Source organism: Macaca mulatta, chromosome 7 (genome assembly GCF_049350105.2).
Source record: "Macaca mulatta isolate MMU2019108-1 chromosome 7, T2T-MMU8v2.0, whole genome shotgun sequence".
Taxonomy (NCBI): domain Eukaryota; kingdom Metazoa; phylum Chordata; class Mammalia; order Primates; family Cercopithecidae; genus Macaca; species Macaca mulatta.
In genome coordinates, this window is record NC_133412.1 from 136627364 (window position 1) to 136639702 (window position 12339).

General features: G+C 43.0%; 1 protein-coding gene and 1 long non-coding RNA gene across 9 annotated transcripts in view; one reads left to right on the plus strand and one right to left on the minus strand.

Annotated features, from left to right (window-relative positions):
• The window catches only part of PPP2R5E (protein phosphatase 2 regulatory subunit B'epsilon), a 169967-nt gene extending 161691 nt beyond the window's left edge, over nucleotides 1-8276 (minus strand). For 4 of the 8 annotated variants that reach the window (XM_077938159.1, XM_015143841.3, XM_077938161.1 and 1 more), the window contains exons 1-2: nucleotides 7678-8276; nucleotides 4465-4625 (exon numbers count right to left, since the gene is read on the minus strand). In XM_077938159.1, the coding sequence (XP_077794285.1) occupies nucleotides 4465-4621 (157 nt within the window). In that variant the 5' untranslated portion in view covers nucleotides 4622-4625; nucleotides 7678-8276. 8 annotated transcript variants of the gene reach the window in all.
• On the plus strand, nucleotides 7706-9286 carry LOC114679579 (uncharacterized). Its single transcript, XR_013396306.1, has one exon. It is a non-coding gene; the product is annotated as an uncharacterized LOC114679579 (long non-coding RNA).
• Nucleotides 9287-12339: the final 3053 nt, after the last annotated feature.

Consider the following 12339-nt stretch of genomic DNA (forward strand, 5'->3'; position numbering starts at 1 on the left):
GCACCTGTAATCCCAGCTACTCAGGAGCCTGAGGCAAGAGAATCACTTGAACCCAGAGGCAGAGGTTGCAGTGAGTTGAGATGGCACCACTGTACTCCAGCCTGGGCAACAAGAGCAAAACTCGGTCTCAAAAAAAAGAAATAGAGCAAAACAAAAACTTTTCCTTCACATTATGTTGCAGTTTTGCAAGTGAACAGACTTTAAAATGCTAAGAATTAATGCAGTATTTATAAATCTGTCAAAGACTTTGATGCATATAATAGACAATCTGATAATGCATATGCACAAAACAAGTGGTTATTAATGAGTATCTGAGCATTCAAAAATGACATACTAAAAAGACGAGTTATATAATCATTCTGTTTATATAATTATCGTATTTAAACTCCCCTGAAATTAAAGACCTTAAGGACACCTCTTTTACTTCATTATTTAAAACCATTCACAAAATTCAACCACATTTTTATTATACCCCAAATAAAATTAACCCAATTTAGTCAAAGCAATACTATAGAAAATTAAATCAATAATTATCCTTTAGCATGCATATAGTGTTTATCCTGGTTTCTCTTAAGGCAATGGCCAAAAAAATAAAATCCTAGAAAAGAAATTCCTCCTATATTTTCTTTATATTCCATAAATTACTTCCTAAAAAATCAAGAGCAAAAATACATTACTGAAGTCTATTGCTGATTATACTTCCTTATGTTATTCCATAGACAGAGATGGATATCTAATTTATAGAATACTTTCCAGAATATTTACCCAGAATGTGCTTACTACCTAACAATCACTGTTAGTCAATCTGGAATTAGGTTTGTGAGTATATAGTCCTGTTACTCTCCAATTCTCTCATGCTGGCAAAATATACAAGGTCAAAAAATCACATTCTTGGAAAGCAGCGTGCTTGGAAAACTGGCAATACTAGCAGACTTCACTTTTAAAAGTGAGAAAAGGATATAGAAATGGCCAATTAGCACAGGAAAAGATGCTCAACATCACTAATCATTAGGGAAATGCAAATCAAAATCACACTGAAATACCACTTCATACCCATTATAATGACTATTATCAAAAAATTAAAAGGCAGAAAATGAGTGATGGTGAGGATATAGAAAACTGGAACCCTCATGCATTGCTAATGGGAATGAAAGATGGTCCAGTTGCTGTGGCAATATGTATGGCAATTCCTGAAAAAATTCAACATACGATCCAGCAATTACACTTTCTGGGTAGATACCCAAAAGAAATGAAAGCCAGAACTTAAACAGGTATCTGTATGTCATGGTCACGGCAGCATTATTCACAATAGCCTAAAGGTGGAAGCAACCCAAGAGTCCATCAATGAATTAATGGATTAAAAAATATACGGTACGTCTAGACACTGAAATTATTCAGCCTTCAAAAAAGAACGAAATTCCGACACCTGCTACAACAGAGATGAACACTGAAGACACTTGACTAAGTGAAATAAGCCAGTCACAAAAAGACAAATATTGCATGGCATCACTTACAGGAGGTACCTAGAGTAGTCAGACTCCTAGAGACAAAAAACTGAATGGTGGTTGCCAAGGGCTGGGGAACTGGAAACAGGGAGTGAGTGTTTAATAGGTACAGAGCTTTAGTTGGGGAAGATGAAAAGGTTCTGGAGATGGATGGTAGGGAGGGTTGCATGACAATGTCAAGGTACTTAATGCACATTTAAACATGGTTAAAATGGTAAATTTTATGTTATGTATACTTTACCATAATTTTTAAAAATGAGAAAAAAGACATTAAAGCATTAAAGAAAAAAAGACATTAAAGCATGTGTCCACAGGAAGGGGAACATCACACACCGGGGCCTGTCATGGGGTGGGGGGAGTGGGAAGGGATAGCATTAGGAGATATACCTAATGTAAATGATGAGTTAATGGGTGCAGCACACCAACATGGCACATGTATACATATGTAACAAACCTGCCCATTGTGCACATGTACCCTAGAACTTAAAGTATAATTAAAAAAAAAAAAAGAAAAAACAACAAACAAAAAAGCATGTGTCCAAATTCTTCTCATGCATGCTTTTCACTACCCACAAAACTAATACCCTGACTATGAGTGACCAGTGAAGTCCTAATTTAATTGTTTACCATAAGATCCAAGAAATTAGTGTAAGTTTTTAAACTCCTTCTAATCCTAAAAAAAAAAGTTTAACTGGATTCCTCAGAATGAAGTCCTTCACAGATATAGACGTTAACAGCTATTACATATCTACTTCAGATTAAATAAATTACTAAACATCAGTGTCTCCCAACTTTGTATTTCAAGCATAGTTCAATCTAGAGTGTTTCCTTCATTTTCTCTCCAAAGTCTCATGATGACTATTTTCATTTTTACTAGCAAAATCTCTAGTCAAAATTGTCTCCCCCAAAGTTCATAGGAGCTCATCTTTACTGACTGGTAGATAAATCATCTTTACAGTAATCGGTATTCAGTTTCCAAAAATTTTGTATAAACATTGGAATCTTATTCATGAATCTCTCTCCCTTTCTAAAAAAAAGTATTCATATGGAAAAAATAGAAGCTTGAAATACCCTAAGCTAAATTTTGAGGATCTTTTCCGGTTACATTCCAGTTTTTCTTATACCTTCTGAATTCACAAACTGTTACAGAAATAAGTCTGCAATAATGAACTAGCAAACCAGGTTGCCTGGTTTCCTCTAAGCCACTAAAGCTCATTGTGTTGTTCATATCCCCGTTCTCCCATTCTTCAGTATTCAGCACATAAACATCCACCTTTAAAGGTAAACTCTGATAGTTTCCACGCTATAAAAGCTATGTTCTGATATTTTTCAAACAACACCTGTTCATGAACATGAAGCAAACATGATGCAAATTAAAAGGGACAAAAACTAACCACATACCCAAACAAAAGTTGAAATGCCTAATTTAGAAAAAACTCGTCATATTAAAAACACGTTGGGCCGAGGATGGTGGCTCACGCCTACAATCCTGGCACTGGAAGGCCAAGGCAATTCAAGACCAGCCTATGCAACATGGCAAAACCCCAACTCTACAAAAAAATGGAAAAATTAGCTGGGCGTGGTGGCATGCTCCTGCAGCCCCAGCTACTTGGGAAGTTGATCCCAACTACGTGGGAAAGGGAGGATCACTTGAGCCTAGGAGGTAGAGGCCACAGTGAGCCTCAACCTGAACTTTTTTTTTTTTTTCCTCCCGAGACAGAGTCTTGCTCTGTCACCCAGGCTAGAGTGCAGTGGCACGATCTTGGCTCACTGCAACCTCTGCCTCCCAGTTCAAGCAGCTTGAACCTCAGCTTCCCAAGTAGCTGGTATTACAGGTGCCCACCACTGCACCTGTCTAATTCTTGTATTTTCAGTAGAGACGGGGTTTCACCATGTTGGTCAGGCTGGTCTCAAACTCCTGACCTCATGATCCACCTGCCTCGGGCTCCCAAAGTGCTGGGATTACAGGCGTAAGCCACTACGCCCGGCCTCAACCTGCACTTTCACTCTGTCCCCACTGAACTCTAGCCAGAGTGACAGCATCAGACTGTCTCAAAAGAAAATAAAAAAAAAACCCAAAAAACTTGTTTGTAACAAATTTCAGGCCAGGCGCAGTGCCTCACACCTGTAATCCCAGCACTTTGGGAGGTCAAGGAGGGCAGATCACTTGGGGTCAGGAGTTCAAGACCAGCCTGACCAACCTGGTGAAACCCTGTATCTACTAAAAATACAAAAATTAGCTGGGCATGGTGGCGGGCACCTGTGCTCCCAGTTACTCGGGAGGCTGAGGCAGGAAAATAAATTGAACCCAGGAGGTGGAGGTTGCTGTGAACCAGCCTGCGCAACAGAGGGAGACTCTGTCTCAAAAGATAAAAGTAAAAATAAAAAAATGAACAAATTTCAAAGAAAAGATCATACTAAACAAGTATGATCATCATATATCTTTTCTACTTGTACTATCTGAAAACAAGAGTGCATGTAAACAACTATAAATGGACAATGTTTTTCTTGATTTTTAAAAATGAATTCTTCCAAATACCATTTTCTATATGTAAATTAATGAAGTACCATCTCCTCTACTAGGGTCTACTTCCTAAAGCAGCATAATCTGTAGTTGTCATTGTATATAATGTATCCACCTAAATGTCAACAGAAGAAAAAATGAAAAACACAAACGCAGATATCTTAAAGTTTTTCTAGTACTTAGTTTACCTACTCATCAATGTGAGATATTCTCCTGATAATAAGTTTCTTTTAACTTGCCCAAAGACAGACTAAGTTGACCCTTTAAAAAGGAGAGTGGGTATATCTGGTCACACATTAGGAACTTCAATGTGTGTGAAGTATCCCATCCCTTCAATTTGCAATACATATAAAACTCTACAAAAAGGAAATTATATATAGATGTAGAAAGATCAATTGAAAAAGAATGAATGCATCACCTGGTCATGAGCCTTACCTTTTAGCAGCGGCAGAGGTGTTAACTCAATAGGCTTGCCTTGAGACCTAAACTGTGAGGAACTTTGTGACCTCTTCTGTCTGGCTTTTCTGACGGACTTCCGAGAAAATCCGTCTACTTTATCCACTGATGGAGGAGTAGTTGGTGCTGAGGACATATCCCTACTGAAGAGAAAGAAGTATCATAAACCCATACATTCCCAAGGTGGAAGCATACATGTGAGTTACACAAATTCTAAAATTCCCATATACGATATTCATGAAAATGGGAATATGTGCTAAAGAAAAGAAAATCAGTTAAGAAAAGTCTTATCTTGGCCAGGTGCAATGGCTTACGCCTGTGATCCCAGCACTTTGGGAGGCTGAGATGGGTGGATCACTTGAGGTCAGGAGTTCAACACCAACCTGGCCAATACGGTGAAACCCCACCTCTACAAAATTACAAAAATTAGCTGGGCATGATGGCAGGTGCCTGTAATCCCAGCTACTCGGGAGGTTGAAGTGGAAGAATCGCTTGAACCTGGGAGGCAGAGGTTGCAGTGGGCCAGGATCCTGCCATTGCACTCCAGCCTGGGTGACAGAGTGAGATTCTGTCTTTAAAAAAAAAAAGGGGCTGGGCCCAGTGGCTCACACCTGTAATCCCAGCACTTTGGGGGGCCGAGGTGGGCAGATCACTTGAGGTCAGGAGTTGGTGACTAGCCTGGACAACATGGTGAAACCCTGTTTCTACTAAAAATACAAAAATTAGCCAGGTGCAGTGGCATGCACCTGTAATCTCAGCTACTCGAGAAGCTGAGGCAGGAGAACCTCTTGAAGCCAGGAGGCGGAGGTTGTAGTGAGCCGAGATGGCACCACTGCACTCCAGCCTGGGCCACAGACCAAGACTCCATCTCAAAAAAAAAAAAAAAAAAGGCCAGGCACGGTGGCTCACGCCTGTAATCCCAGCACTTTGGGAGGCCAAGGCAGGCAGATAACCTCAGATCAAGAGTTCGAGACCAGCCTGATCAACATGGAGAAACCCCATTTCTACTAAAAAAAAAAAAAAAATACAAAAATTAGCCAGGCGTGGTGGCGCATGCCTGTAATCCCAGCTTCTGGGGAGGCTGAGGCGGGAGAATCACTTGAACCCAGGAGGCGGAGATTGCAGTGAGCCGAGAGCACGCTATTGCACTCCAGCCTGGGCAATAACAGCAAAACTCCTTCTCCAAAAAAAAAAAGGAAAAAAAAAAAGTCATATGTTAATGAGAAAACATGAAAATTTGGTGAAAATAATATAAGTATCATGGAAATAATATCAGAACTCTAATGTATTGTGCCACTCCATTATAAGCATTAAAGATATTCATTGAGGCTTAAAGAACTCTATGCTGCCTGCCCATTTTCTAACTGCAAAGCTCTTCACATCTTCAAGTAATTTTTGGAGCTATTCTGTAGCTGGAAAACTTCCATCGATACATTTTCCCAAGATATTTAATATTATGAATGGGTTCTGGAGTTAAAACCCTTAGTGTACTTCAAGAATCTATACCAATGTATCAGAGCAAGGTGAAATTTACTACTACTGAAACTATCTAGGCATAACTTTTAATGGGATGTGCTATGTAAGCTGTGATAAACTATACCACACTGCAAATGAGGACAGGCTACATTACTTTAAACAAAACACATAAAAGGTATAATTAAAATATTTCAAAGAAGTCTTCTTTTTGAATAAAGCCACCTTACGTTATTAAAGCTTAATAAAAACTATGAGGAAATCAAGCACCAAAGTTGAACTAAAAACATAAATTCACAGCCTACTGAAACAACCAAGTTGAGTTCCCTTGAGGTTTAGACCTTGAAGTTTAGTTCATCATCAAATACCAATTTTCATTCCATCAAACTTATGGAACCGAACCGCACTTTTGCATTGTTTAACCCTCTTGAGTTATTAAAATGAAGGCTATTTCCTTAAAGTAACAAGCGTTAAGCTTAATTTCATTCACCAATTTAAACAGATGCCATCATTTCCATGGCACTGAGGTTCCATGCAAGACTAACGGCAGACTCGGATAGAAATAATGCATATGGGGGAAATGCTGAAATGCAATTACTCACCTGTCATTCCAATACACAAGACAAGTGGTTTTTAACTTCTAAATAAAAGAGTAAGGGAATTTCTTCCTGAACACGTGAGAACAAAAAGTTACCTGGATTACGTGGATTTTGACAATGAAAAAATAACCAAAAATATTTAAAAACACATACACACATATGATGTTGACGTTTGGAATTTGGAAGTCTTCTTTGGTTTTCTTAAAAAAAAAAAGTTTTTAAAAATCCACCTAATTTAGCCTTAATATAATGTGATGGATACAAAACAGAATCACAAACTATGAATGACTACAGATGTTAAGATCACTTTAAAATATCAAAATGACTGCATCAGCCAAAAGCTCCACATCTTATTTGTACGTTGTAAATTTAGGGGCCGATTTTCCAATCGGGTATGTGAATTATTTAGACTTCATTCTAACTCTTAACACTACAAAATTTCAGTAAATCCTCTTCCTCCATCGTTCTTTTTGTCTCTTTTTATCTCTCATCTCTCATCCCTACAGATGATATATAGGTAGCTTTTTAAAAAATCATTTACCCCTTATGCCCGAGGCCCAGAATAAGTATCAGGGATCGCAACCCTGAAGCATTGCAAAACTGAACGTAAGGTAACAGCGGGTCCGTGCAAAGCCCAGGGAAACAGGTTTCGCTCTGGGCCAGGGCGCCCGAAGCTTTATCATCCTCTAATCATCAGGCACAGGGCATTTCCACGGCTCAGGATAATCCAAAGGTGGTAAGGGGAAGTAGGGAAAGACAAGGAAGGGGTTTGTCTGTGGGGATGCTTATATACACCCTTTGCTCCTAACCCACACCCCAAGCCCTGGAGAAGATAAGCTGCTAGAGAATCCTCCTCATAAAGGGGAGCAAGAAAACGCCTCCAATCCCAGAAGGTGGAGAAAAAGGGGGGAGGGGGCAGAGTGAATGTGAGGCATCATCAGAAGCATTTGTAGGTAAATCAGACAAGTGGGACGGGCGCTCCCGCTCCTGCACCCCACCTCACCGCACCCCTCGCCTGCCCGGCCAGGCCTTCCCAAGGCCGGTGCCCCATAGGTCCCCCAGGAGGACCGGGAGGAAGAAGAGAAGCGGGCGAGCCGCGGTGCTGGAGGAACGAAGTTACCTTGAAGCTTCTGGGGAAGAATCCGAAGATGATCTGTGGCTTGGAGGGGCGGGAGACGGGCGAGGGGGCCGCAGCGGGGGCGGGCGGCGGGACCGGGACGTGCAGGGGGAGGTCCGGGCAGCTGCAGGGAGCCCGGGGCGACGGCTGTCCGGTGCAGGGTCCCTCCGGTTCCGCGGCGGCGGAGCCTCTAGGCCTCACGGCCGGACCCGAACCTCAGCGTTCCGGTGGCGGCGGCGGCCTCACGATCCTCCCCCGCGGGCCCGTCCCATCAAATCGGCACCGACCCCGTTGCGGCTCCGCCGGTGGCTCCTCGCTCACATTCCTGGCGGGCGGCGCCTCAGCTCGTTGCCCCGGACCCGGCGGCGGCGGCGACGACGTGGGGAGGGGGGGAAGGGAGGGAGGAAGACTGGATCTGCAGCGGCAGCAAGAGAAGGGGACAGGAGAAGGAGGAGGAGCCGCAGGAGCTGGAGCCGCCGCTGCCAGAGCCACCTTTCGCTACCCGCGGTGGGTCCCCGTCAATGCCCCTTTCTCTCTCCTATTGTCAATATCACCGGGCGGCTGAGTCCATGGCACACGCGCAACCGAACCTTCTGGCCAGCAGCGCCCGCCTCCGGCGCCCGCCCACTGGAGACTTCAAACGGGAAGCGAGGCCTCATTGGCCAGTATCCGCCTTCACTCCCCTGACAGCATGTTCGGTTGAGACCTGATCAGGGATTGGCGGCAGGAGGGCGGAGAAACAGGAGAGTGGGAAGAGAGGAGGTCGAGGATTGGGCCGAAGCGTGAGGGACCCGGATGCAGCCGCGATCTCTGGCGGTGCAGCTGCCCCGGCGGTGGGGCAGGCTGAAGTGGGAAGCCGCTGGGCCTGAGAGGAGCTGTTAAATTCCGGGAGGTGTAAGACTAGCAGATCAGCTGGCTGGCTTTCCGTGCTTTGCGGAGCCTTTGGCGGCGGTCATCTTGGACCAGAGGGTTCCAAGGGCATGGGTCGGCTAAGAGTGGGGGAGCCCTGGAGACTTGATCCCGCCCTGCAGCTAGTGTGGCCCCTCAGGGCTTGGGGAGTCCCACTCTGGACGGGACCCTGCGATGCGTAGACAGGAATAAGATCTCCGGCCCGCGCCGGTGCGCCACTGGTTGTGTAAATGGGTCCCTTGAAACCCCCAGCAGTCGCTCTCCGCTGAACCTTCGAATTCTCTCTCACCTCGTCTCCTTTTCCTTAAACGTCTGTTTTGAATATCAGCCCCCTGGAGCGTTGAGGCCAGCGCTGGTTTAGTTAATGCAGGTGGGGAAAACGCTGTCGCCACAGTTTGCAGTCTATTTATCTATTCATTCAGAATATCCGCCTCCCCCCCGCCCCCGTCAGCCGAGTGCTCAGAGCTCGGAAAGACCCAGCTCCAAACTAGGAGTTTCAAGATTTTAATTGGCAAGTTGGACCCGAAAGAGTTAATGGAGAAGACTACTTAAATCTATCTAGAACAAGTGCTGAGATATTTGGAGATGTGTTTTTATGCTTGGTGAATGCAAACGGCCAAATGGTACATTTCCAGATAATATTCCTGGATTAATGTTATTTGAATGCATCCTACATACATTTTTTGAGAGGAAAAAAGAAAAATTATTAATGCTAGCTACAAACGTCAGAGTACCAATTGTTCAAAACTTAGAAAATGGGGAGGGGAGGAACAAAAAAATTTAACATTCATATTTTCTCAACTCAGAGATAACCAACTACAGTATTTGCATACTTCCTTCTAGTAGTTTTTATATTAATAATGTGTGTCGATCTGTAGCCTAGTTTTTTCCCTCAGCATTATATCATCTTTTCGATACGTTTAGGGAATAGAGCTATATATAAATAAAACTATATGTACCATATGTACAAGTGACAACGAAAAATGCATTTGCATTTCTCCTGTTTGTGTTGTTAAACACTAGAGTTTTGAAATTTTCTTTGCACACTCCCAGAAATGGCTCTTGAGTGGAAAAATAATTTTGTGCCATGAAAGATAAAAATATTCCTGCTTTGAACTGAAATGGAAAACGAAAAGATGACTCTTAGATGGAAGCAGGCTCCCCCTACTGACTCCAGATGATTGGCCACTGTATGGCGAGTGCCCACTTTTGCCGTGATAAAGTTCATTACCACTAAGTATGAACTATAGAATACCAGCAGTCTGGTTCCTACCCTCAAGAACCTTAAATTTCCATATCTCAATATCCTGTACAGTCTTCATGAAAGTTCAGTGTCCCACCCAAGGACTTGTTTCTTCTATCTTTGATTGAGGGTAAATGCAGAATTAAAACCAAGGAAGATTTTGAAGCCAATTCAATTTCCCTTGGCAACAGTTGAACTGTTAAAAGCATAGTGCACGTTTGAAATTCTCACAGCTGTTGCTTAGAACATGTCACAGAGTGGGGATTTTGCTTGCAAATTATGGATCTCTATAAAGACAATTCATTTCAAAGTCATTTCACTTTCTATAAAATGGCTGAGCAACTGAAATGAGCAGGTTTTTTAAAATGGAAACATCTTTGCCTATGTGAGAAATTGTTCTCTGGACCAGTAATTTCTCCCATGTATCCCAGGGGTTTGGGTACTCCAAGAATAGTGCAAGACGATCTATTTGGGATGCAGTAAAAGAAAGTATTAGGAAATATATTTACGTTTAATTTTAATCTAAAAGGCATTACGGTCAACTACTATTTTATATAGAGTGAATGGCTGTGCCCTCAGTACATGGAATGGTGCTTTGGCCTAGAACAGCATAGGAGATGTCCTTAGGGAAACTGGGAGTTGCCCATTCCTAGGGGTTGGCAGTGGTGGGCCCACCCAATCAGCCCCTGACCACATATGACTTATTGCAGTTACTTATTGCAGTTTCTGGATTCAACTAAATGGGCTTACTGATTATATTATCTAAATTAAATTAAACTAACCCTCATAAAACAGACAAATGACTCTTAAGAGTCCTTTGCAAAGAAACCACGGGAGAACAAGAAGAAAATGTTAGAACTGACTCTTCAGTATCAAATCTTTCTTTTTTTTTTTTTTCGTATTTTTAGTAGAGGCAGTAGTTTCAGCATGTTGGCCATGCTGGTCTCAAACTCCTGACCTTGTGATCCACCCACCTCAGTCTCCCCAAGTGCTGGGATTACAGGCGTGAGCCACCATGCCTGGCCCAGTATCAAATCTTTGACAGCCACTTTTCAAAAGTAAAATACCAATCAAATAAATTCAACCAAATTTTGACTAGAAAAAAAAAAAATCAAGGCTACTTGAAATGTAAATTTACATCCACTGTTTTTTTTACTGTTGTTTTTTGAGATGGAGTCTCGCTTTGTCGCCCAGGCTGGAGTAGAGTGGCACAATCTCAACTCACTGCAACCTCCACCTTCCAGGTTCAAGCAATTCACCTGCCTCAGCCTCCCAAGTAGCTGGGATTACAGGCATGTACCACCACGCCTGGCTAATTTTTGTATTTTAAGTAGAGACAGGGTTTCACCATGTTGGCCAGACTGGTCTCGAACTCCTGACCTCAAATGATCCACCCCCCCTCGGCCTCCCAAAGTGCTAGGATTACAGGCATGAGTCCCCGCGCCCAGCCTACATCTACTGTTATTGAGAATTGAACTTCACTCTAAGTTTGTATTTTGATTGAGTTAAGCTAATGATGGTAGCATATGTCTGTACTTTATGGGCAAATACACATATTTGGAAGAATTTTTTCGGCTGGGTGTCACAGCTAGTGCCTGTAATCCTAGCACTTTGGGAGGTTAAGGAGGGTGGATCAGTGGAGTCCAGGTGTTAGAGACCAGCCTGGGCAACATGGTGAAACCCCTTATCTACGAAAAAAAATTTCAAAATTAGCCGGGCCTGGTGGCACGCTCCTGTTGTCCCAGCTACTGGGAGGCTGAGGTAGGAAGATCACCTGAGCCCAGGTGGTCGATGCTGCAGTGAGCCATGATCATGCCATTGCATTCCAGCCTGAGAGAGAAAGTGAAAACCTGTCTCAAAAAAAAGAAGTTTGGAAGCCAGGCACAATGGCATATGCCTGCAGTCCCAACTAGTCCAGAGGCTGAGGTTGGAGGATCACTTGAGCCCAGGAGTTGGATTCTGTAGTGTGACATGATGGAGGCTGTGAAGAAAAACATAGGCCAGGCGCAGTGGCTCACACCTGTAATCCCAGCACTTTGGGAGGCCGAGGCAGGTGGATCACAAGGTCAGGAGTTCAAGACCAGCCTAGCCAATATGGTGAAACCCTATCTCTATTAAAAATACAAAAATTAGCCGGATTTGGTAGCAGGTGTCTGTAATCCCAGCTACTCGGGAAGCTGAGGCAGGAGAATTGCTTGAACCCAGGAGGTGGAGGTTGCAGTGAACCAAGATCGCGACACTGCACTCCAGCCTGTATGACAGCAAGACTCCATCTCAAAAAAAAAAAGAAAAAAAAAAGAAAAACATTATAGCCATCTGAGAGGCCATTATCAAGTGACAAAATGTAGTTTATTGCTCTCAGATGAAAGCGTTCACTTCCCAGATATCAAAGCTGAGCTTATCATGAATCTACTAGTGAGCTAGCCACGTGATGAGACGAAGGCACTGACTATCAAATGATGGCTGACTGGTGAACTAAAGGAGGACTAAAATAGTAAGTAGAAGCATTGTCA